This window comes from Oreochromis niloticus, linkage group LG20, assembly GCF_001858045.2.
Source record: "Oreochromis niloticus isolate F11D_XX linkage group LG20, O_niloticus_UMD_NMBU, whole genome shotgun sequence".
NCBI lineage: Eukaryota > Metazoa > Chordata > Actinopteri > Cichliformes > Cichlidae > Oreochromis > Oreochromis niloticus.
This window is the reverse complement of record NC_031984.2, coordinates 9,199,807-9,226,873: the sequence shown is the minus strand read 5'-3', so window position 1 is coordinate 9,226,873 and position 27,067 is coordinate 9,199,807. Positions and strand designations below refer to the sequence as shown.

Genomic DNA, 27,067 nt, shown 5'->3' with positions numbered 1-27,067 from the left:
CCTAACTACTGCACTACTGCTCTCTTGTAGTTTGCCAGTCTGTGTGTAATGCTAGTAGTAATGGTCACCATGCTCGCCCTGGGAATCTATCTAAAGCCACTCCCAAAAGTAAGTGGACATAACAGTGTGAACCTGAAATATCATACAAAACATACAGACGTAAGAGAACAACTGAGACATATTAAGTAACTTCAGTTATCTTTGTTTCCCAAGTCAGTGCTTGGAGCGTTGATTGCAGTAAACCTGAAGAACACGCTCCTACAGCTCTCTGATCCCTTTTACTTATGGAAGAAGAGCAAACTGGACTGTGTAATTTAAATAATTTGATATGTTATTGAAGCATAATGCAGTGGGGTTTTTTCCTGTATTTTTTCATGTCTTATTGTCTCTTCTCTTTTAGTGTGTGTGGGTTGTGTCATTCTTGGCCACATTCTTTCTAAGCTTGCCTTATGGTGTTGCTATCGGAGTGAGTTTTTCCATCCTGGTAGTTGTATTCAAGACACAGTTGTGAGTAAACTGTATGAACACGTAGTACATTTGAACCAAAATTTAGCTCTACCGTTTTAGTTTTTTGTAACTACGTTTTCCTTACAGTCGCAATGGTTCAACAATTGTTCAAATTAAGGATACAGATATCTACAGAAATCCAAAGATGTACAGCAAGGTATATTAAGTATATATATTTTTAACCATTAGAAATGACTTAGGATGAATTGCATCTCATTTTTTTCGTAATAACCCCACAGGTCATGTCAGTAACAGGTGTGAAAATAGTTAACTATTGCTCACCAATCTACTTTGCAAATGCGGAAATATTTCGCCACAGAGTCATCATAAAGGTAAGACAAAATGGCCACTTTTCCTGTCAGGCAAGGTTAGCCATGTGTTCATGTGACATGTAGATGTTTATATAGTATTTTTATACCTAGACTGGGCTGGACCCTGGCAAACTTATCCTGGCCAGGCAGAAGTTCTTGGACAAAGAACAGAAGGAAAAAGTGAAACAAGATAAGGACAAAACGTCAAGAAGGCGGAAACCCAGCTCTTTGGTTAACATGAAAGCTCAGGTAGGATCAAGTACATATGACATCTGACACGTGTAATTTACGGGCCATCCAACTGTCGATATATATCCCACTGAGTTAAAGGTGATTCACTGAAAATACAACTTGTGACCTTTCTGTACCTTTCTGTATTTATTTCCTGTAAATCTAGACCATATCTCAGCTTGAACTGCAAAATGACTTTGATATGAAGGATGGCAGTGCCAACAATGTTGAACTTCCTACAAGCTATGTCAACTTCCACTGTAATGACATTGAACTGGGTGAGCAGTTGCCTGACCAAGAGCCATCCAGTCCCCCTGTTCTCACCCTGGAGCCTCAGCCAGTGCCCTTCCACACCCTAATCCTCGACCTGGCGGGGGTCTGCTTCATAGACCTGATGGGCATAAAAGCACTGATAAAGGTTATAAAGTTCTCTCCTGTGCTAATAGAATCAGGATTAATATAATATAGGATTCATATAATGTAACATGAGTACACTAAATGTTTTAAATTCTGTTTTATGGTGCAGAAAGTAACCATAAAAGATTAAAGATGCAGTTATTTTAGATTGGAAAATAGTTTAAATTGGCAGCAAATGTTTCTTGAAAGGGGTTTGATTATGTTTAATAATATAAAACTGATGTCTAACAGCTAAGTTAATTAAAACAAATTATAATTTCAGAGAATTTCTAATTTTGATGTTCCCACGTCAAAGAGACTGAGGCAGTTAAAGTGTAAGAGACATGTCCAAATAGAAAAAGCTTCTAACCTGCGTTGAACACATTTTTGAATCATAAAAGGATGCCTTATTTTTTTCTAAAATATTTCATTTTCGGTTAGCCAGATGCTGTTCAGCCAAGCCTTTTTATGAGAGCATTAATAATTGGGTTTCGTTGTAAGTTCATGTATATGCATGTCTATGACAGGTTTTCTTTCTTTCATTTTCCACACAGATGAACTCGGGCTACACGATGCTGGGCATTAAACTGTACCTGGCTAACGTTCAAGGTAAAATCTTAAATTACCTGCATTTGTTCACACCTGTTGGCTCATCTGTGCAGTTGGCATGGCAACAAAGACCTAATCATTCATAAGGCACTGACTCCATTAGCTCTGTGAAGAGCTCTGTCAGAGGAAAACAAGTTAGACATTGCTTATCATTTTGTGCAGGTAACCTCAATTTCCCAGCGAGATAAAGGGAAGATCCACAGTGACTGTAGTTTATCATGCTTGATTACTTTAAAGCCACAAATCTTCTCTTGTTTCTCTCCTGCCTTGGAGAATTGTAATTACAATACTACAGGCGTGTTAGGCAAAATCACTACATTTAACAGTGTCTTTGTCCCTGTGTAATATTAGTTGCCTTACTTGCAGCCCAGGTGTATGAAGAACTGGAGGCCGGGGGAGCTTTTGAAGATGGCAATATTGCCCGCAGTAATCTCTTTCTTTCTGTTCATGATGCCATTCTGTTTGCTCAGCAGACCTCTGGAGAGAGGGAAGTCTACTCAAAGGTAGGCCTCACCGCATAAAATAACCTTATCAGACAAATCCTTTTCAAAACATCACATACAAACACATGCTGTTTAAACCCTCTAAGGTTAGGGATATGGGGACAGATTAAACAGAGGAGAAAAATACTTTTTTTTCTTAAGTGAAAAATTCCTCTTCTTAGTACAGCTTTTGTCACCTTATCTGGTTCAGCAAAGGTAAACAGAAATATCATAGGGTTTTGTGACAGAGTAAGCGCCACAACAAACAAAGCTGTACATTACACCAAGGTCATGGCGCATGTTGTATGCTCTGTATCTGATTTAGTCTCTCATATTGTTTCTCATTGTCACATGAGCTAGAGCAGCCTTTTTATTAATCTAACATGACATACGCACCATGGAAGACAATAGCAAATTATTATAGGTGATAATTTGTTTTTTAATTCAGAAGATTAATAAGATAGATTATGTTGTACATTTCTAAATAGAAAGTAAAATAGCTCCCTAGAAAGTGGTTACTGATAAAAAAAATATTACTTAGCATTGATAACAAATGATTTTAAAGTATACTGTAGTTCTGTAATGCAAAAGTCTAGGTGTTTGAAGAGCACTTTGGAGTAACTGCTTTCACACAGTTAAAGGAGATTGCATTGTATGCCAACTGTCTTACTGCATGTTGTGTCAGTATTAATAGAATCACATTGTGTACAAGCCTGTTTAACTAAAATATGTGAAATGTTGTTGGCTGCAGGCCCAGGGAGCAAAACAGGGACTTGATTTTAACATTAATGAGGAGAAGGACCTGGAACAGGTACACTAACATTTGTTTGCACAACCTGATACAAAATGACAGGTTCACCTACTTATTATTAATCCTGAAGCGAACATTCTGTGTCTAAGAGTCACTTTACTTTTGCAGGAAATGTTTTGAAGTGAACAAGAGCAGAAGAAACATACTGAAGATATTGTCAATAATCTTGACATTATTCTGCAATTTATGAAATGCGTTCTTGCCAAAATCTGTCCTCTGCTTAAGCTTTCATCTTTTATCCGACTATCTAAAATTATCAAATGCTCTACCTTGATCAGTAATCGGGGCAGTAACCAGTACTTCACGTCACTGGCAGGGGGTGGCACGTACTAGCGCAAGAGACACCAGCAACAAGCAAGTGCTGAGGAGATAATGAAGGGAACTCTGGGGCTCAGTTTGCCTACCTTTTACAATAACTGAGGAGTGAACTGCTGACTGCGCAGTCATACAGAAGTGCTCCTGTAATTAAATGAGAGTGTGCATGGCCACAGCTGTGAGCTACAACTAGCTGAGCAGTCTGGCTAAGCCCCTGTGGAGGTAAGGAACTGCAAAAGGCTAAACATAAGTGAAAGGAAGATTACATAGTATCAGCAGTTTCATGGCTTTGTTATTGCAAACTCTGTTAAGCACCAGAGTCTTCATAATTGTCCATAAGGCAGAATTGAGCTACAACAACCAAATAACACTCTTAATTGTTGCCTCTTGCGCCAGTATAAGCTGTAAGAAAGAGAAATGTGTGGGCCAGATAACTTGTGTTTGTGTAGCAGGTGCTTAAAGGCCTGTGGTGTCAAGTCTAGCAGCAGGCTGTCAGTGGTGTTGGTATGCCTGTGATGCATGAATGGATTTATAAAGCTATTAGGAAATCATCCTAAGGTATTCTGGCACACATCTGCTCCTCTGCTCCCCTTCGTCTCTGCAGCAAATTGGCACCACAAGTGATTACAAGGTTTCTATGGCCATCAGCTTTAATTTGGAGCCTTGGGAAAGTCTTTCATCGCTTAATGCATGTAAGTGTCTGTGTGTGTTTGTGTTTAATTCATCACCTGCAGGTTACACTTCTCTTTCTTCTCTGCCTCATTGTTTTCAGGCTGCCTGTGTGGACTTGATTTGATTTAAATTCGAGGGATATTTTGATTGAAAGAATTAGTTGGACTATTGTTTGACATATGGTTATGAGCTATTATTGTCCTACTTTTCTTGACTATAAATGTTTTTAATGTACTGTATAAGAAAAGGCAATCTCTCTGTCATTTTTCATTTTCCATACACAACACTACCAAAAGCTAATAGACCACTATATCCATTTGTTGTACTAACTTTGGCCAATATAGCAGTTTTTATTATGTACATGTGATAACTCATTAGAAAAAAAGTTTTCAAAGGAGTCTGTGTAGTCCTTTGAAATGCAGAGGAGTTCAGCTCGGTGACAGCAAGGCGCCCAAATCATCACCCCTCCACCCCCCTTGATAGTTGGTATGGGTTGTTTGGCTGTGGGTTGTTTGGGGTGGTAGAGCAGGTCAGCTACTAACCGGGAGGTTGGTGGTTTGATCCCAGGCTCCTCCAGTCTGCATGCCAAATATCCTTGGGCAAGATACTAACCCATGTTGCTCTCCGATGCATCCATCAGAGTGTGAATGTGTGTGAATATTAGATAGTGAGCACTTAACAGCTTATAAAAAAGTGCTTGTGTGATTGGGCGAATTAATTAGTTGTATAAAGTGCTATAAGTGCTCAGATAGAGTAGAAAAGCCGTATATAAGAACCAGTCCATTTACCATTTGTGCTGATATACTATGTTTGGTTTACCAGACGTGGTTCTCTGGTTCTCTCTGCATTGTGGTCAACCACATCTACTCAAGTCTTATCTGTCAACCTTTCCTAAACATACATACATGCTCAGTTTTTTTTTTCTAATGGTGCTCTCATTAAGTTCAACATTTAACATGCTCACTAAGGTCTTGGTATTTTTTTTTTTTCCATTTTCTTTGAACCTTGAATGGTTTGACTTTGAATTTGCTGGGACATCCACTTCAGGGCAGACTGTGGCATTGTGTTAACACACGCCTGAATAAACCAATAAGCAGTCAAAATGTATTCTTTTATAGAGGCAGTCACACTTACTGACCATCAGCTAATCAAATGCATTTGATTAGCAGTACCTGGTTGCTACCTATCTTCTTAATCCCTATAGCTCCAGTATTGGTGAGGACTTCATGAAGTCCTTTGAAAATGTTCTTTTTCAAATGACTGTAGTTTTTAATTTCAATCACTTTCAATTAATTTCCAGTTTTTAATGTTTTTTTTTAATTATTATTATTTTTTTATAAATGTTATGTTTTTGAGTTTCAGTTATAGTATCAAGATGTCTTTCATTGCAATACAAAAACAACACTTTGTTAAGACAAGTCCCTCACATTCATGTAGAAATCCCAAACTTAGAAAGGATCTACATTACTTACTCTTGCCTGTGCTAAGAAATGTTGATAATATTGATTGTTGGCCTAAATCAATTTACTTTGTATTTTTAGTTAAATATGTTAGTTCATTTGTGTTGTTTTTATTTTTATCTCAAAAATAAATGATTGAACGATGAAATGAGTTATTTGCAGTAACATTGTCAAATTTGAGTGGTCATTACTGAGCATTAAATTACTGTACAGTAACAATACTGTAGGCCTATGTACATGTTTGTGTGTAAAGCAGGCCTAGCTTAAAAACACCAGGTGACTTAATACACAGTAGTTTCTTGTACTTTAGGAGAATCTTTTGATTTGTATAATATTGCAGTTTGCTCAACATTAATTGCAATATTAATGTAGATATGCTTCCATACTGTAAAAAACAAAAGTAACAAAATACAGTAAATAATGTATGCAATAAATATATGGATCACAGAAACATCTCAGTCATAGCAAAGTGCTTTTGAAATTGTGTGGTTGCAGCTTTTTGTGCATTGTTCAGAGTAAGAGGGGTTAAAATACTGTAACACCCCCAAGCCACTGCTTCACATCGTCTATGCACCCACCCATGAATTCTGGGCAACTGTTTATTCTTATTTGGTGTTGTTACAACTCGCTGGCCTCTCAGTGTTTACAGTTAGGATCATATTTTATTCCTTTCTAACGTATTCAAATTGAACAACAGACTTTGGACTACTTATGTTTTCAATCTGACCCCCTTGATACTGTGACATTACTCCATAATTACTCTTTATCAATGAAGCAATAGGTAGAAAAAGCCCAACCTTTCTGGAGGTCAAACGATGATTACATTGAACGATGAAATACCTCCAGCTAAATCCCTTTTCAAATGAGATGCTGTTATAATGCACTAGCTTCTTAATCCTGTAATAGCAAGTTCACATAAAAATTAATTTTACACCCCTTGCACATTCATTGACCATGATGGTTTAATTAACAAGGTTCCTTTTAGAAATCTGAGACCAAGAGATTTATGTATTAAATTTGTTTACACGCCCAGTGGTTTCATACTATTGAGACTAATTGCATGGTGTCAGAGGGTATCTTCTCATTGAGTTATGGGACCTTGTCATTTAGCGCTCGCATGCTTTTATGAAGCGCCTACCCTGAAAAAATATTTAGCTCTGACCTTTCAAAATCAGATTTAAAATTGGAGCGCTTGGATAAAGACCCAGGAAGCCAAAGACTGTTGTGCAAATTGGATGTGGGCTTGTGAGCCTCATCTGAGGAAATGAGGATGATGGAAAAAAGCATATCACTTCTGTAAATTTAAATAATTGTTGTCTGACATTGATCAATTGACAGCAGTTGGTGCTTTGCATATGCATTTTACAGGCCTGTGTTTGGGGATCTGTTCTGCATCATTAACAAACTAGTTTTAAACTTGGGCATCATAAATCTTGATTGTGTAATGTCAGCAAATTGTCTTTGGACAGGGTTTGTTTCCAGAGTTGCAAAGAGCAAATGTGACCAGTGATATCTGGTATTAATTAATGCTGCCTATTGTCTCATTCCAGTAGTTCAGCAGCAACTAAATGCACCAACAATGGAACGTTCTCTTGTGATTAATTAAGGCATAAAATCATTAAGTCAGCGTGTCTAACTGGAAGATGGTTAATTATTTACAGCTGAATTAAGCCACAACCCCACGTCTGATTGAAGATGCTGTTCAACCTGCTTGCTATTTTTGTTTTCCTCCTATATCAACTTGTAGATGCACTGAATTCTTTCATTACACGCTACCACTATTGCATTAAAAGCAATAGCAATGCTAATTAATTATTTCAAAAGCCACTGACCTTTATGAAATGATTGAAACTACAAACAGCAGAGTTTTTCTGTTGAAAACTCAGAGTTGTCTTTATTTTTTTGTTTTTAACAACTTAATTGTGTGGTTTCAATTTCATAAACAGTATCATAAACAAACATGAAACAAGAACATAAATCTTTAGAGAGATACACAAATTTGACCTTGCTAATCAAGACAGATTTGCAGCTATTGTGTTGGACAGGTATGCAAGTGAGGTGTTTTATCATCCTATCAAGTCATTAAACAGAGCGGGGGGTGCTGTTTGTGTTCCTGTCTCTTACTAGATTAAAAACAACAACAACAACAACAAAAAACAACCCCCTCCCCCCCCAAAAAACCGAGTGATGACTATAGATACTGGCTCCTTACTGAGCCCTTCAGTATTAGTGGGGAAATTAGACAAGACAATGCAAAACAACGCAGTGTGGTGCAATGCTGGGAAAACTCATTAGAACACTACACAGAGTGTAGAACAGAGCCACATGAGGCTTTGCAGCATGTCATCAGGGGTGTTATGAGTGTTATTACACAATGATAATTTAATAGCTGCTGTACAATTATTTCATTTAGTTTGAGAATTGAATGATAAGCTCACAGCCCAATTTAGAAGATCTCCATCAACACTGATGGAGTGTTTGTATGTTCAGACTTTTAGAACTGAACTGTTCAGCACAACAGACACTTGACTTTAGAGACCATCACTAGGCATAAATGGGTGCCTACAAATGCCTGTCACATGGAGTATGCTGAGACCATTAACCGCATAAGCATTAGTGAAATTGCCACTTGCTTCAGCTGCATAATATAGCAGAATCATTAACACAAACATATTAGCATCCCAGTGAGTTCTACGTGAAAGCGATCCATAAAATTTTCCATAAATGCAAGTCTGAAAGCTGAAAAAAAGGTGGAAAACAGAAAAAAGGAATGGGCTTCAATACCAGACCAGTTGAGACCAGTTCGGCTTGCTCTCTTTATGCCTGATGTCTCATGGGTAAATCTGCCTTTCTCTGGCTCAGAGGAAACACACCTGTCAGAAACACACAGGAGAAATCTTCTGCTTTTATCTCCATAAGTTGACAAGCCAAGCAGCCATTACTGAAAACCCTTTACCAGATGTTACCATGACTTTGCTGTTGCTCACCTCTTGATTATTCATAACCTTTCTTTGGGGGAATTCAACCTACCTTTGGGATGGCTTTTTCTAAAGTCTTAAATTAGAGCTAAAATAACTTAATCTGTTGTAAAATGTAATAACATTCCCTGATTTGAAAGCATCATGCTTATCTAAACATGTAAACTGCTGCACACAATGCACTATTCTATACAGTAGAATAGTGCAAACAGATATTATTTAAAAAAAAAAAACACCCAACCCCCCTCCCCCCAAAAAAATAAAATAAAGGGAGATTTATGGTGGAAGTTGAAGTTCCAGCATTGGCCATTTACTATGTTTAGGCATATGAGGCATTTTATTGTGACAACAGTACACAGTACTGCTTAGTGATTCAGTGCGCCTGACTCACTAAAACTCTAACTGCATCACATTATGACCATCTGTTCACCTTTCTCTTGCATTTTATTAGATGACAACTGCAGGTGAAACTGCTTTTCTATGGCTGCTCTTGGAGTTAAAGCAATAAAAGCAATATACAAACTCACTTTAAAACGATAAAGGACAATATGCATTATTTTCTGCTTTTATAACATGGACATTTATTATAGCCATTAAAAATTGCTCATAAGTAGGGTTCAACCCCATTCACAAACGCAATCAAATGATCATGTTGATTGCTGTATTGACGTGCCATAACCACAGGATGGCACTGTGGCTATATCTGTTAACCCAGAAAATCCTCCTGTCTGATCAGCACTAAAAACTTTGAAGAAGTCTCAGATCCCCCGCCCCCCAAGGAAACCATGAAAGACAAAGTTGTGAAAGCTGAAGTCGAGGCGATTAAAAAAAGTATGACTTTAAAAGAGCTGGTGTTGTGATCTTGTTTCCTGTGATCCATATATATTGAGCAAAGACAGAGTGATGGTTGAGTGGGGACTGCAGCACCTCAGTGGCCCTGCAGATGAATGAAGATGCAAATGGAGGGAGGGGGAAGTTAAAGCCTTTAGTGACACTAAGCACACCCCTGAGGCCCTGGTGCAGAACGCTCAGCCTCAGCACATCAAGGACGCAGCCCTCTGTCTGAGCGTCCCCTTGGCACGCATTACATCCAGTCCGTCTACATTTTCATCCAGACAAACACTTGACTCCTTATGCCAAGCTGAGCCAATGACAAGAGACAGATGTGTCCTCCTCAGAGAATCCAGTTTGATAAGCTGCTCCACAAACTATTAAATAACCAAAAGAAACCACAGAAAAAAAAAAGCTTCTGTTTAACATGAGAATGGATATGCCTGGAAACCGTACCTTCAGACGCTGGCATCGTCTTGGCTGCAAATGTCAATTTCATGTCACATTCTCTCTCTATTCATCCATGCTATCTGTGATTGCTACATCCTTTGCATGAGAATGGCTTGAAATGAACGCTGGCCTATTCTTCAGATCTCTGGAAAGGACATGAATCTTAAAGGATGGGGTTGAATCCAATCACCTGATCAGGCTTTACTTTATAGAATATAAAATGGTGCACCACATTGTATACTTTTATAGTTATGAAGTATGCCTCAACAAGATCATGGTGTGCTCATAGCTTTCTTTGTCAACCTTAGTTGACAAAGTAACTAGAAACTAAGCTTTCTGGTGGGACCTTCTCTATGCTAAAGAGTGTCACAGCTATGATGCAGGCCCCATGTGGCATGTTGTTTCTGTGAGTCATTCAGGCATACAGAACTCTGGCTTTCCTCTCCACTGGTTACAGAAATACGGGTGAGCCCACAGCAGGTGAACCTGTCATAGTCAGCACCTGCAAGATCCTAACAGCCAGCAGGGGAAAACTGAAGGACAGAGGAAGTTTTGTCATGAAGAGTTTTACTGTGCCACCTGGGAAGCTAAGCGATGAAGGTGAAACACAATGTTGTTTAAAGATACATGGCGAGAAAGACAAACTGTTACAAAATGTCATTACTGCATGCTGCAGGTTTAAGGCTACATTCCGGCAATGTAATGCATCTTTATTTTCAAAATCAAAGTCAAAGAAGTGTGAATTGCCTTATGCATTTGAATATTAAGGCAAAACAAGAAGATTCAAATTCAAATGGCATCACTGTAAAGGGAACCCTTACAATGTTCTAGGATTTTATGCCAGTGCTTCGGTAATAAGACAAAACTCTGCACACACTTTTGGTCTTAGAGCTTTGCTCATACAGCTTTGCTTGGCACTATAATTTGTTTAAATGTTGATTTATGAACTAATAGTCGGTAATTGCTGCTTAGTGCCACTGTTAATCCAAGCTGTCTGACTCCTGAAGCACATTAGGCCAGATTTGTATAATGAAGTAATTAGTTCAATTATGACGAAGAAAGTAGTGTTAGAGTAAGAAACAAGAAGCTCGAAAGTACTCCAGCGCCGTGAGCTTGTTTTCTATCTTGCAATTATGAAACTGTTTGTCTCAGCAGAGTAAGTTAAAAAAAATATTCGGAGAAAATGCTTTTCTTAATTAAAACTTGCACATGTCAACAAAGTAAATTTGAAATTAGACACTTTTATTTTGTTAGTCTTCCGATACCAATTCTGGACTGACTTACTCCATCTCAAATATCAAGTTATTTCAGCTTGCTAAGAGTCCTTCCCACTTTACACTTTCAAAAAAATATAGCCCTGTGTTTTCTGTTTGGCTTTGTCACCCGCTAGAAGCTGCCATCACAACCAAGAGTGCTCCATTGTCTGCTAGCATTGTCATTGTTATTAGTCTTTTGGATTGCCTGTGGAGGTATCGGCAGGCTCCGGGGAAGCAGGCGCCAGGCTGGATAATTAGTTGTTCTTCGATGCCAGACGGGCACGTTGCCGTCACTTGGAGGGGAAATGGAAAGTGGCATCACTATCACAGTAACACCGGAACAACCTTTGGTGTAAGGGCTGGGTTCCAGCGCATCTGTCACAGTACCAGTCATCTACCCACTGGCAAGACAATAACACTTACCAGTCTAGCAATACACACAAGGATAATTATTTTATCTCAAACTACATTATGCTTGTCACATTTATCATAATTAGCAGTAGTGATTTTAAATCGATATTTAGGTCCTGCATTGGTTCTGGTGATGATTAAATGTTTAGGGCATGTTTCTCTGCAGGACTTACCAGAACAGCAAAACCAAAGAAGACAAAATATGTTCAGCTTTTATTTTTGTGCACTTATTTCATTTTTGATATTTGAAATGTTTACATCTGACATCCCAGAAGCTCCCCAAATCACATGACTTTACTGCTGGAACTGCTGGTGGCTCTGGAGTGACAGTTCTGAGGCCTTCCATGAGAAATGTGGACAATGATGAGGAGTAAAGCTGTGCCTATGAGCAAGGTGCCCCCGAAGCCCAACAGAAGACCGTACAATACTGGCAGAGCCACATCCAAAGGCCCCTTCTGGTATGGAGGGACGCGAACCTGCTCCACAATCAGATCCAGGTCACGCCATGTCAGATCGCTAACTAACACACACACAGCACAAACAGGACAGACACACTTACCATCTCAAAGGATTATGGGAGCATTTCTGTCAAGTTTTAACTTGAATGAAGCACCCAGGAGACTGACAAAATGGACAGGTGATAATTACATTTTGGGTTTCCTAACTGTCCTGGGAAATATGACTTGTATAGCGAGAGTGTTGATACTAAGAAGTAATGAGCTGGAAGCATGCCCACGACCACCAAATCTAATCTGTCATCTCATCTAAACACTTAATAGATTCAGGGTTCAGTGAAACATTATACCATTTGTCATTCATGGAGTCTCCAGAGGAATAACCCAGAAATCTCCTTTGGACATCTGTAGTCACCGTATCTGGGCTTAGCATGGACACAGATGCTAAGACTTAGTTGTCTATCATGTTTTCCTGTTTTATGATCTACCAAACTGAAAAGTGAAAAATTCAAGCTTTGAGATAAGTACCCTTTCTTTTTCTGACCCTCTGGTGTCCGCGCTTTTGGTGTTTTGTGTCTGAAACAAAGTTTAACGAGTTGACATATTTGTGATAATCTTCAACATAGCGCTTCAGGCTCAAGGCTTTGTCCTGGTTGATGTTCTTCCCCACTTCTGTGAAGACAAAATAACACAATCGATCATTATTTCTCTGCATCTCAAGGTATGAATGTGTTTACGTATCCTATAAAAGATTGTAAAATTGGATTTGATTGTTGTTTTTTTTGCAATAACCATAATTACTTCTAGCAGGAGAGCTCCTGATGTCCTTCAGAATAAAACAAAATGAATCTCTCAGGTTTCGATGTATGAGTAGATCTCTTCAGAAATGCAATCAAGTGTAAGATAATTGCTACATTTTGCATCCAGGCTTTTCCATCAAGGCCCCCACCCCACCCCAACCCACCCCAAACTCCAGCTCATCTCTTCCTATCCTTTCCTTGTCTTTTTTTTTCACTCCAAAGCTGCTGATGAAAGGAGCAGATGGTTTGTTCTGTGGCTGGTGTCAGCTCCACTGAGTCCTCTGTCAGATCATTTACACCTCCCTCTACCCAACGCCACTCGGCTGTGGAGTTGTGTGCACACTGGACTGCAGCACATGCCAAAGACTGGCATTCCGCAAAATATGCCACTTTTGAAGTTCCAATTAAAATAAATCTCAGAGTAATGAAGCAATTATACACTGTTGTTAAAATCTTGAGGAGGCCTTCTTGACCGAAATAAACCAATTTTGAAAATACACTGCCATGTACCCAAATGAGGCTTTGTTCTAATTTCCTTTTGTCAAGGGACATGCTGTGATGTCTGCTCATAGGGATTTGTTCCTATCAACAACACTGTACTGTGTATAAAAAGTCAGCCATTTTAATTTGAAAACCATTACATTAGTAGCACAACACAGTTGTTCTGTTTAAAAATAAATGATTCCATGCTACAGGAGGCAGGAGTCACCATTATTCTCACCAGTGGCGATGTCTGTTCTGCCGATGTGATGCAAGGCACGTGAAAGCCTGTCATAGTAGGTCTTCTCGCCGTACCTCAGCAGCCAGTCTGTCAGGGCCGTTTGGCACTGGGCTTCACTATCTAGTAAACACAAAACATATGGCCCTCAGAAAGACTTTTCTTTGACTGTCAGTTTGCTGCCAGAAACTCTCTAAGCTGAGCTGGCTGTGTGAGAAACAGACAGGTCTCAAGGTGCGCTTTGTCTTTGTACCTTATTACAGCTCATAGTGTCTTTTCATCTCTCTCTAAAAAGTTAACTTTGCATTATTTGTTCTATAACTTATTTTTGCATTGAAATGAAGAGTGACACTTAATGTTTAATGGATAAATAAGAAGCTTGTGACTTATGTGTTGCTCTCATCCTCAGATGTAGAAGTTTAGCTAACCTGGAGCAGAAGGAGCCTCTCTCTTGGCTCGAGGCTGGAGACCTAGCAGATTGTTTTCTGGTGAGAGGCGCTGAAGGTGCTCAAATATGTTTTGCTCTGGGTGAGAGAGGGCAGACAGGAGGTCCTCACACTCCCTAGGTGTCAGCATCTCCACTAAACGTGCCAGTTGTTGGACATCAATGTCTTCCGCCACTAAACAGCCACGACACAAACTACTAAAAGTGGTGCATAAACTCAAGGAAGACCACCAGTCTAACCAACAACATGGCAACGTGACCCTACACTGAAATCAGCTGTCACATTAAATGTCATGCTTAATGAAGCATGGTGCAGACACAACAGAACATTTCTGCAGCACGGCTGTGCTTTCAATTAACAAGTGCCGCTTTTATGGCGTGAAACTGTCATTTTACCCTTCTCATGTGCAGTGCATAGAAACTCAATAATTCATACTTTATAACAGAGAACAGGAAAATCACAAATTTCATACTTCCTGTGTCAGCTCCAGTATTGCTGTCTGCTAATGGATACGAACCCAGCATAAGAACATTTTCTCTCACCTGTGTCCTCTCCGATTGTTGAACTGTGTAACAGAAAGAAGAAAGAGAAACAAAATTTCAAAATGTCCATGTCAGCTGTGTAGACTGATTTAATGCTGCTAACAATCAAGGATGTTTATTTCCAAATGTCTAAATGATCTAGAATTCAAATGTAAACAACGTAACTGTTTTGAACATGACTGGAATCTATTTTTTGTTAATCATTCATAAATATTTTTGATTAGTAATATATCTATTGTATGTCAAGGATTATAGTTAACAACTTTTTAAAAAAAAAATCTTTATTTAAACAGAAAAAAATATCCATTGAGATTAGAAAATCTCTTTTACAAGGATGTAAAACAACTATAACAATAGTTAACTTCATTTTGGGAAATGGAAAATTCTAACAAGAAAAAAAAGAGTATTAAAAAAATACTTATTAAAAGATTTATTAAGCATGATTTTCAGGTGTTTTGCAGCTACAGGTCATTTATTTTATTTCCCATTTAGGACAGACAATAAACATAAAAAAAAAAAAAAACCTTCTTAGAAACCATCTTAGTTTATTTCAAAACTTCAACAGGAATAAAAAAAAAAACTTAAAACTTATTACAATGGCTACAAAAGAATGACAACCTGACAACCTTAATCATGCAAGACCGTCAAACTCTGGGCTGCAACTTTTGTTTGGAAGACAGTCGCACAAGTTGGCTTGTTGGAAGCAACCTCTCTGCAAACAGCCACAGTCTGACTCCAACAGGCAATCACTCACAAGCAGCCATCAATTTATTAAACCAAGCCTGTGGACAGCCCTATCACAAGCACTGCGCTGAAAAAAGATACAATGACTAAATGACTACCACCCAGCGGCTCTGACCTCAGTTGTTATGAAGTGATTTGAGGAGTTGGTTCTTGCACTGAACAGAAAAGGTGTCCTGCCTCTCTACATCAATACTTGTTTGCTTACTGGTAAAAAAGGTCAACAGAGGATGACATTTCACCGGCCCTTCACATTGTCCTGTAACAGCTGTATCTATGGATGTTGTCACTGATTATAGCTCCAACTTTAACACCTCCTATCAAGCTGGCTATGAAGCCTGCCCCCTCCCCCAACCCCAAATATGTTCTTGGTAATCACACATTTTTTAATTAACTTAACAATCCTATCTCATAAGTAAATGTCCTGCATTTGTCACAACCCAAATTGCTTGAAATGTATTTGAAACATTTAGCGCATTATGATGATTTTAACTTTCAGTTGGCCACTCTCTTTTATAAGCGTGCATAAGGAGATGCCACTTCCCTGTAGCAACATAGTGGATGGATTGACTCACAAGATTTCACAAGATTTAAGTCTGATGTAGGATCCATGTGAGTATTGTTAGTTTGTTCTTTGGTTTATTGTTTTGAGCTGTGTTTGTTACCATAGTGAGATGAATTCTGCATGCTTCACACAAGGGGTGTGTTTTCACATTACTTACCTGTTCACTCGGGCAACATCAGTATGGAGAGCATGGTGTAACATGTTGTTCGTGCCTTCGTGCATAGGCAAAAGATTCAGCCACTGCATTACTGGCATTTTCATACTCATCAAACATTTTAGAGACTGCTTGTGTCCTGTTTATAAGGACATTGTAATCCTGGAGTAGACCACTTCCATTAGTATAAAAATAATTATTCAAAGGATAATAGGATTTGACTCAAAGCTAATTTGTATTGATTTAGGTGTGAATGCTTCTTCTAAAGCAAAATGCTGAAACCAAAAAAAATCCCAGTGAGATGCGCCCCCAAACCAAAACACAGGGAACCGGATCCCCTCACTGTAGAGGTCAAGAGTTCATGATTTTCCTTTGATTTGTTATTCGTCTGTGTCTGGGGGCATTTCGTCAGGCCTTGCACATTTTTTATTGTCCCAATTGTGTTTGTTTGCTGTCTGAAAAAAACCCCCACATTGCTTGTAGCAATGCACTTAAAAGCCTGGTAGTGCAAATATCTAAAACCTTTTAGAGGCCACTTGGAAAAAATCGAAATATTTTTCAAGCCACTGTGAAAAAGAGGTTGAGTTTATATTGACATGAATGTACCCACATGCATAACCACGAGCCAAGAACATGCTGCTTTGCTCTGTTTTGCTATTATTGTTTCAGACAGACCCCTGCCATAAAGACAGATGAGCACAAACCTTGAGATGCAATGCTTTATTTTAAATGACACGGTTCTTAAAATCTCTAAGTCTGGCTTAAAAAAAAGGAGAAGAAAACCCTGTAGTTATAGACTTTATAAAAGCTGCAAAGCATAGCCCACACATGGAATCTGCATCACAAAATGCTGAAATCTTGCACAGAGTAACACTCAGGAATGGAAAAGTAAAACAGCAAAGACTATTATCTTTGCTTTTTCCTTTAATGTGCGCTACTGGAGAGAAGTGTGATGGGAGTAGTGGAGAGGCATCTCTCTAGCACCAAGAAACATGTTTAATGGCGTTATTGTGTGGGCTACAGTGAGGGCATGTTTTAAATTGTTAATAAGCTTCATTTGCCAAACAGTAAAGGTTGTTTGTGTGGGCTGAGTCTTAAATTCTCCATGTTGGCTAATGAAAAAAAATCATGCTCTGGGGCTGAGAACCACGGAAACTCGGGTGTGGGTGGTATAATAGCTCTGTAATGATTTGAGATGTTGCACTTTTAGAAAAAAAAGAAACACTGGGCACAAGGTTAGGAAAATTTATTCATATTAACCAGTTTTTCAATGCAGTATATATTGATGGAAAAGTATGCATAGCATATTTCACACAAAAAGTACATAAACTATACTACACAACAGTGAATAAACAGAAGCACCTTGTGAAGAAATGAAGTTTCCAACATTGAAAATGCAAACCATAAAACAGCAGGTACAAACTGAGAAACTTCAAACTGCTACGTTTATAACCTATGACTCGGTTGCCTTCTGCTGTTGTGACTGAAGTCGTATTTCCATGTCTCTTACACTTCACACCACTGAAATCTGGTCAAATACAGATACAGACTCCGGTGGAATGAAGGATAGAACACATGGAATATTCTGGCAGCGTCTGAAATTAAAGATAAACATGTACATTGCCAAAACACGGCGCAGTTTTCTTCAACCTTCTTCTCTGAATTTCTTTCTGGCTCCGATTCATCCGTTTCCCCAAAAGTAATATACCAAAATCAGTGTGTTTTTGCAGGAACATTGATTCCTAAGTTACATTAAGGAATGCCTTGAGCTTTACTTTCACTGTTAAGCTTCAAGATAGAGGCAGAACCTGGAAGTTGGTGCAGAGCATGCAATTGGGACTGTGAGATTTATGAGGAAGCCTCCGAGGTTGAGGGGGTGGCAATGAGTGCGGCAGGAATTGGATGTTGGCCTCTCCCTTAGTTTAAGTTTGAGCCTGAGCCTGAGCGAGACCAGGCCTGCCCTTCTTTGTGGCTCGAGGGTTTCAGGCTGCTGTTAAAATCCTTAGCTCTGGCACGTTATCACAGGCCTGAGCTGAATGACGGTTTAGTCATCAGTGATGCAACTGCAGCACAGGTCTCCTCGAGCCCACCGTGGCCAGCCGTGCTATCTGTATACCTCAGAGTCCCGGTCTTGGGGAAACAGAGTGTTCACTCTCCACACCTGAAGTTTTCCTATAGTACTTTTTTTCTCTTTTATGCACTTAGCCTTGCACACTTTCATTACTACTTCTTATATTCAAAAATCTCTGCTGATTATGCTGCACCTTAACACAAATGATGTCTCCAGGTTAATTCCACAAACACTTAAAAGCGACTAGCTATGATATGCAGTAGTAGAAGCTAAATTCATATCTAATGCTTTTTCATTGAATAAAATAATACTGTACCTTGGGTTAAACGCATCACTCACCCTTTTGCTCCTTCATTTCCTTAGTGACTCAGTGAATGGAAAGCAAATGAAACAAAAATGCTCAAAGAAGTCTTCAGGAGGGAGTGAAGGTGCAGCTGACAAAGAGCTACTAGGCTTCCCTCTGACTTTTTTCTCTACCTGATCCAGGTATTGGTGTTTTAGAGGACTGTCTCAACCAATAACATTCAAGCACCTGAGTAGGACCACCTATTCCTCAGTCATAAAAAATCTGCCACACCCTGCCATGTGCTACAATTTTATTACCAAGAGTTAAGAAGCAGAACTGAAAAAAGAAACCAAATAAAAATAATAACACAGAAGTAAAAGTAAAGCTCCCAAATCCAAAATGTGAACACCATTACAACAGTATTAGTAAAATCATCATATTTTAGATCTCTTATTAACATAATAGACATAACATCTTATTCACTTCAAAGGCTTTAAAGGAAGCCCCCAAAGGAGGCAAAAAACTTACAAATGAAAGACTGGATTTCATGTAATATTAAGGGCTTTGTGTTCATTATTTGATGAGTCTCTGCTGTAATTTGCTCATTTTCATCTCACCCTCTAGAGTAAACTGAATTCTTCATTAAACCAGAGCATCTCTGAGCCATTATAGTAAAGTATTTGAATTATAATATGCAACTATGGCAAGAAGAAAAAACAGCCTTTGGAATTAGTTAAATGTGTATATCTTTACTGTCACGTTCCTGATGATCAGTCCCTTCTAAGATCATTGTGAACCACAAATAGTAGATGATAAAACAACTGTATGCTATGTATGCTTTAGTCAGTGGTACTTTGTTTTGGTACAGAATAATTTTTGAATAGCATGCATGTATTTCTTAGCAAGAGATTCCTAGCTTGGTGTATGTATCCTATGTTTAGCCTTAGATGAAAACGGGGCGACACCAGCCATCCGTCACTGTGAACTTTTTGAAAAGCATTCCTTCCCTCAACTCACAATGGCAGAGTTGTGGGGGATGGGTGAGGAAGAACAGCACTGAGACATTCCTGAGGTAGAGAGCTGCACCATGCCTCACCTGACAAGATATTCCTCTGGAGAGTACATTCATTTGAGCCCAATCTTCTTTATGTGTGATTTTATTGACAAGGACACCAATATCTTTGAGTTATGAGCTGTTGTTCTCCAGAGACAGGTCGTGCTTTACCTTTGTGTTCGGTGTGGGCCAGATAGCTCTGGACAGAGTGACTCGTTCAGGGTAATCTTTTGGACCACTGGAAGGTGACAGCTGAAAAACGAGCCTCTAAAAACATACCGTTTGAAAGAGGCCCTGTGGCTGGCTTACTAAACACACAGAGAAAGACTTTGCAGGAGGATTTCTTAGCTCTGTTGGTTATATCAGAGCAAACGGTCAATTGTTAGAAGGGATAATGCTGTTTAGTTAAAAATGTTGATGCGCATAAACAAAAGAGAGAAAAAGACAAAGAAACAAGAAAACAATTTTCTTCCGTTTTCACAGTCAGACTTTACCAGACTGGCAGCATGTATCAGCATGCATCAAACACATCAACTGATGTCTCCTTGAAGTCTCTGATAAAAGAGGGTGCTGTTTTTGGGCAAGCTGCCTCAGAAGAAATCAAAAGCCCTGATGTTAAACAACACCTCCTTTCCACGAAAATCCACTTTCACAACACATATTTGTCCTATGAAGTATTCTAAGACGTGTACCGCCTGCTGAGTTGATTTGACTGCTCCTAAGTAATGTGGCGCTTCATATCACATCTGCTCTTACATAATTTTAGTTTACCAAGTTTTATTGTCTCATGGTTTGTTAAGCATATTGATGCTATGATATCCCAAAATATCCCAATTCTTTTCATTGCAAAGAACATGATTGAAATGCTGTTCTTTTAACCTTAAACTGGTATTTTATGTCCCAGTGTGTGGCATACCTCAAACTTAACAAGTTGGTCAACGGTGCATTCACTCCAGAGGATTCAAAAACGCTGCACCTCCACCGAACAAGCAAGGTTACTGGCAACAAAACACAGTCATTCAGAGATGTTGTTGGGTGAGCATTGACCCTTATGACAGAGATTTGTTGAATGAAAAGGTGCTGTATTTCAGTGCACTGCAGTCCCTGGAGGCACAACAAAGAGCGATGGCTCCATTGTAACACGTCACTGTGAGGAATGTGAGAGCATCAGCACAGTATTTAGAAAGTCTCTGCAATGCCACATGGGCATGCCAGTGTATATCTATCTATCTATCTATCTATCTATCTATCTATCTATCTATCTATCTATCTATCTATCTAATTTGTATGTACAGTAAAATGCAATGAAACAATGTATGACATGTATAATAATCTAGAAATGTGGTGACTGATGACATATGGAAATGTTACATATTGTAGACATATCACATCTGGTGCAGATGTTTAATATTTATTAATGAATGTAATATCAAAAACATTGCATTATGAATCTGCTTTATTGCATGTACCACAATTGTTACTCCCACCGATTTAAACCTAAATAATATTTGCATAATAAAATAAAAGCGCTATTAATTTTTAAGTATTGATGCTCGCTTTAGAGGCCTTTAGCACATGTTGCAGTTTGAATGTATTTGCGTGAGATTCGTGGGTGTTGGCTGTGTCTGCAGGCTCTATAGCCTGAGGCTGCCCAGAGGTTGTCTCCTTCTACCTTGATACTCCCCTCCGTCTTTCTCTCTTCGATGCCTCATTGGCTGATTCTGTTCTGATTTGCCTGGGCAAGAATGCACCCACCTTCTAATGCACTTTTATGTTCAAGCAAATTGACAATGAAGAGTGCCATCATTTTGCAGCATAAATATTTCATTCCCCGTTTGGATGCAGATTCGAAATGTCACACCCAGAATACAAATGGGCTGTGTGAATGGGCTGAAAATAACAAAGGCTCTCAGTGAATATGATTTGTGTGAGCGCTAGACAAATATGGTGCAATGTGATTAGGTCTTATTGAGAATCACTGTCACTGTAAACTAAATAAATAAATAAAGTCTGAATAATAATCAAATTTGTAATTTAAGCTATCCCCGGCAGCCAAGACATGCAATTACCTTGAATGTCCAACACTTTAAGTTTTTAAAAATTGCTGAAAATAACATTGATGAGAGGCCAAATGGAAGCAGTTTCAGGCAAATTCAGTACTCTCTGATGCCAGCTGCCTACAAGAGGTGAGATTTCTACTTAGTGAGTCTTTTTTATATCTAGATATGTGTAGTTCTGTAGCTTCCCAGGTCATGGCATTTTATAACAAGTACATAACGTGAATGAGCGAACAATATCAGCAAGCAGCTGAGCAAAGCTTTTGCTAAGCGATGAAACCTGTGTTACCGAAGACAAGTAAAAGGCAAGAAACAAGTACTTGTGCTCCCCCGGAGTTTTTTTTAATTTTATGTTACTGATACGCTTTTACTTCCACTTCCACTACATTTTAGAAGGATATCTGGTATTGTAGTTTTTACAACACTCATAATATTATTAGGGGAGTGCAAAGTGCCACTGAGTGTCTCCTTCCAGCTGACTGCATATGCTTGTAAATGGTTCAAAATAATTCTTAATTGGAGCACTGTGTGCTACATGCAAAAACTTGTGTCCCAAAATGAATCTCTTGGGGTAGGTGGAAGCTGGATAATTCTTCCATTCATGTGTGAGACAGGGGGTCTGTCAGCACCCCGTGTTTATGCTCTTCTCTCACTGACATGGAACGCGCTCTAATAACTGTGGAGGGATGGCATCGCAGCGGGAATCGTTAAAATGCTTCTCTTTTGCTGCAACATTGTGACTTATCCAAATATTACTGGAGCATAAATGGCCAGTCGTTGCCATAACCGCAGTATAGTACAAGACACCACAGACGCTAAGCAATTCCTAAGTGTGGAAAATCGTTTCAATTCTTCTTGTAATAAAGGCATTATTTCATTATTTCTATGAGTGCATTTTTCTGTCAAATGTGGTTACTTTCATTGAGGCCACAAATAAAAAAACTTCTCAAACACTCCCAGTTTTTACACTGCACTGCAGCCTCACCAGCGAATGAGTCTGGGCTTGTTTTCTTGTCAGCGTACCTGTCTGTTTTTTCACTAAGCCTCTCTATAGAAATTGGGAACATTCCAGTAGGCTGAAGGTGCCGATTACTCCTGCTTTGTTTTGAATGAGAGCGTATAGAGCTTCCGTGTGTTGTGGGAGGAGATTGGGGACAGGCATAGTTGAGAGGTCAACACTCATTTATTGACAAAAGGTGAGACTGACATGACCAACACCCTTTGATTATCTAGTCCATTAGTTAAACTGGTCACACAACAGACATGGAGCTTTTGGGTCAAATAGCACTGCCAGAACTTTGTCTTCCAAAAGGGGGACTCTGTGATTGTTTGTTTGTGACTGTGAGTCTGTCTGTGTATCATGTATATAATTGTGCTCTGTATCCACAGCTTAACTTTGCTGTCTGACTAATGTGGAGATAACATTCATGTGAAGCTTGATTCTTCATTTTAAATGTAACTTGAGACCTAAATTCCCAACTCAGATAAATAAAGTAAAGGTTATTCAAGGTGTATTTCCTTGAAAACAAGGATTTCCTTGAATCCTTGTTTTCAGATGCACAGATTCACCCTTAAATTGATTTTGTCTTTTCCTGCTAACCTTAGAGCACTGGGTTTGGTTACCTTGGCGTAAAAAGTCAATACACTGTCTAAGGGGACTCAAAGAGGTCACTGAGAGCCAATTTAGATTTCTCATTCTCTAAAGTCAGAAGTTAATCCAGAGACAAAAGAATCCGTAGAAAAAGTGAGAAAGGTGTGACTGACTGTACAGTGCACCGATTTCCTCTTTGTAAAAAATCAAAAAACAAAAATGGACCGAAAGTGTTTTCTCCAACAAACACACTAACAACATATTTGTGATTTTCTCAAAAGAACAGTAAACAAGTTTTTCACTTTGACATGTGGAAAAAAAGGAGAATGGAATGTCATATATACAAAAAAACAAAAACAAAACAATTCCACAGAACAAAATGAATATTAGCAGAGGGACTAAAAACAGTGGAAAACAAAGATCCCAAAAGGGTCCCAAACTTAACAAAAACATAACAAGATTTTTATTTCAGTAGTTAAAAAAAGTCGTATTGCTCGTATTGCTCAGATTTCCCAAAAGTATAATGTGCAGACTGATCTGTGGGATTTGATATATTTTAGATGCTGAATTTTTTTTCTGCAACAATAGCTACTAGTCACCCTGCTGTGATCAAAACTACTTGCACAGTATTATGAAAATTTCAAACATTTGATTATGTTGGCAGGTTTTGACTGGCACAGTGCTAGTATAGACTTCAACACTCGTTTGTGTTAAAAAAAAAAAAAGCATAAGTGATGCTATTGTAGCTACTAATTTCTCAATGGCATATTTCACACTCTTTCTGTGAAATATGGAGGAGGTGTGATTGTAAAGCAATACAAAAAAATTCCAGCAGAACTGACCTGAATAAAATGTGAGACAGCAAGTGATGCCAGGCAGTTCCCAAAACTCACTGTGTATTGTCAGCTGAGGGTATTTATAGCTTCCCCATAAACAGCGGGATAATATGTGAGAAAATGTTCCTGTGAATTACTATAAAGACACATATGGGAAAATGGCAAAATTACAGTAACTTCTGTAGTCTTTTACATAGAATCTCAAGATGCATTATCCCCACCAACTGCCAGCCATGGCCTTGTATATTTATTGGTTTTATTATGGTCCTTTATTTTTCTAGTTTCTCCCTCCCTCCTGCCTTCTGTGTGTCTTGTCTCTGTCTTCATGTGAAGTGTTATAGTATGGCTTTATGATTCAGTCTTCTCTGTATTTTGGTTACTTCCTGTTTTACTTTTAGGTTGATTTTCTTATATGTCTTGTTGTGAACTATGCATGTGCAAAGGGACATATGTGATAGCTTTGAGAATTAACAGACTTAGCATTGGACTATCACAATGATTGGTTACTAGACTACTTTAGGAAACAAGGTGGTTAGTCAACATTACTGTCTTTACTATCTTTTGAACTTGACACTATTACAGTGTGTAGATCTGGTCTTTAAACTCTGACTGTTCAATGACAGCTGTATTGAGAACAATCAGTTACTGTAAAATTAATTTAAAGGAGTATTAGAAAAAAAATATAACCAAAGCTGACAACTGAGTAAGATGTTTTTGTAAAGCTCAGGAGCAGTTATAATCCTCACAAAACAACAACACTCCCGCTGCTTTTCTGAAGCACCTAATCTCTCAAAGGATTGGTGGACCTGGGCAGCTTTTAGGCTGTCAAAGCTTAAATCACCTTTCATAGAGTTGTTTTCCTCAAAGTCAAGGAGTTACCAGATAATCCAAGGCAAGCCAGTAGGAGCACATCACTGGTAACAGTCAGAAAATAAAAAAGTGATACTGTGGACCAATAATAACTGTCAGAAAGGTGAACAAAAGCTCACTTATACTTCTTGGATCTGTTTTAATTGATTACAATTTACTGGTAATTTAAAAGTCATGATAGGCTATTTATAGGCTCAGTTAGCACTTTGATATAATTATAAAACAACCCAATAGAATTATGAGTATGACTGTTTTTATTATACCATATGGCTACATGTATCGACATGTTTTAGTCTTAACTTGCTCCTAAGAACCTCTTATGGTATGTGGTGGATGATGTTGCTGGAAGAGGGTTTGTTTGTGTTTGAAGGTGCTGTTATTACTAAGGAAGAAACTTGACTCCTATTTCTCCAGGGCTACCAAATTATTCGTTTTTCAGTTGTCTATTGTTTCATCACAGAATGACACATGACTTGAAAAAACCTGTACAGTATTTAAAAATCAAAGCAATGAAAACTGATCAGGCAAAAATAATGTGTTTGTTGCATGACGAACAGGTATAATATTTGGTTCCCACGAGAAGAGGCGTGAATTGTTGTGAATGTGTGACACAAGGTTTTCATTCTGAATGTTTTTCTGGGAAATTACAGTCCATGTAGGCTGCAAGGCTGAACAAAATGTGCCAAGTGCATATGCGAGATGCACATTGCAGGTGTGTTGTGTATCTTTGTGTACTATCTAAGTGTGTGCATATGTTGATTTCACCTTTTATATGTCTATTTACAGTGCTCACACTTATAATTTAGAATACTAAATTTCAATAAATGACCAGCTTTTTGACCAAAGTCGTTATGATGGGTGTAAATATTGTTCTACCTTGAAAAGAACACATACTCAAAATATCATCAAGTTAATTTTTCTAACATCAGCATTGCCCTAAACACAGACAGAGGTTGGTTAATTTCACCCTTCAGACTATTATTCCACTATTGTGTTTGCAGAAGTCAGATGGAAGTAAGCTGAGGGTTTGTAATCTAGTTATTGTTCATTTTTTACCCACTGCTTATCTGAATAGAACATGAGGAGAAGAATGAATTTCTGACTTTTGAAAATAAGATCCACAGCCACTGCCTTTACATATTTATTTGGTGGCAAAGGTTGAATAACACAGCTGAGAAGCTAAATTATGTATCAACATCTAATGCTGATTTCTCTTCATAGGCCAAGCTCTTTAGACGAGGGCAACAGCGATGTCAGATGTATAACTCTACACGGACCTGTTTATTCCACTGAAAGTATGCATAGCCAGAATATGTCCTATTTTACATGTAGATAAAAAAAAGTATTCTGGATTTGGGATCAGATTGAAAGCAATTTTTTTTGCGATAAATATTCATTCTTGGCATTTTTTATTCAGTTGTTGTGAAGCTCAAAATTAATGGGAATTTATCTGGTAATCTCCTATATGCTGTGTAGATTCATGACATTTGGATGTCTCTTCTGGGATAACCCTACTTCCTCGGGAAGGGTTTTGTATTCTGTTATGACCTGAAGCAAGTCTACACAGATTTTCTCAGAATAAAGCTGATGTGGATTTATCCAACAATGAAAGATTTATTTTACAGTTAGTCAAGGATTTTAAAAATGCCCTTAGTTTCTCTTGCTGTCTACTCCGATTCTCCTCCCGCGTTTTTCTTCTGCTTTCTTTTCAGGCAGGAATTTTCCAGAAGAGTTTCAGCAGAACTGTGGAATGCTGACAGGATGGAGCATGTTTCTAGTTCTTGCACTAACTGAAGAATATGTCAGAATATGTGGTGTCTGTGCAAACTAGCCCACTTTAAGAAAAACAAAGGAAGCTGTATCAGGCCATCAAAGTGTCAAGAACTGAATGTCAATTATAGTATTTGGATACCAGGTTTTATAACTTTATTACCTGTAATACATGTGCAAAAATATTGTGTAAGGGAAGTAAAAAAATACAATTTCTTCTACTAAAAGAACACAATGACCTCTTTTGCTGCTTTGTGAATTGGTGTTCTCCAGTCTTTTACATCAGAATTATTAAGGGAAGTGACAGACATGCTTCATGCAATGGTACTGGTATACCAGAGGGAAAAAAGTTTGGAGTGAGGTTTTACCGAGGACTCAGACCGAGCTCTAC

At 38.5% G+C, this 27,067-nt stretch overlaps 2 protein-coding genes across 3 annotated transcripts in view; one reads left to right on the top strand and one right to left on the bottom strand.

Annotated features, from left to right (window-relative positions):
- LOC100711444 (solute carrier family 26 member 9) overlaps positions 1–26,848 on the top strand; it is a 30,091-nt gene extending 3,243 nt beyond the window's left edge. Inside the window, exons 11-23 of the mRNA XM_025901283.1 lie at positions 31–108; positions 214–309; positions 401–507; positions 595–664; positions 747–839; positions 930–1,067; positions 1,216–1,467; positions 2,000–2,054; positions 2,421–2,557; positions 3,288–3,347; positions 4,267–4,354; positions 26,128–26,201; positions 26,619–26,848. Coding sequence (XP_025757068.1) covers positions 31–108; positions 214–309; positions 401–507; positions 595–664; positions 747–839; positions 930–1,067; positions 1,216–1,467; positions 2,000–2,054; positions 2,421–2,557; positions 3,288–3,347; positions 4,267–4,354; positions 26,128–26,141 — 1,188 coding nt within the window. The 3' untranslated portion in view covers positions 26,142–26,201; positions 26,619–26,848. The remainder of the gene's footprint in view (positions 1–30; positions 109–213; positions 310–400; positions 508–594; positions 665–746; positions 840–929; positions 1,068–1,215; positions 1,468–1,999; positions 2,055–2,420; positions 2,558–3,287; positions 3,348–4,266; positions 4,355–26,127; positions 26,202–26,618) is intronic.
- tmdd1 (transmembrane and death domain 1) lies at positions 11,907–15,331 on the bottom strand. Of its 2 annotated transcripts, XM_025901284.1 has the most exons (6): positions 15,300–15,331; positions 14,682–14,704; positions 14,122–14,313; positions 13,697–13,816; positions 12,704–12,847; positions 11,907–12,240 (listed from the first exon to the last, which is right to left on the bottom strand). In XM_025901284.1, the coding sequence occupies exons 1-6, from the start codon at positions 15,314–15,316 to the stop codon at positions 12,005–12,007; spliced, it is 732 nt and encodes a 243-aa protein (XP_025757069.1). In that variant the 5' UTR covers positions 15,317–15,331; the 3' UTR covers positions 11,907–12,004. The 2 variants fall into 2 exon arrangements, with proteins under 2 accessions (XP_025757069.1, XP_003439126.1); XM_003439078.4 differs by lacking the exon at positions 15,300–15,331 and having other exon boundaries at positions 14,682–14,802.
- Positions 26,849–27,067: the final 219 nt, after the last annotated feature.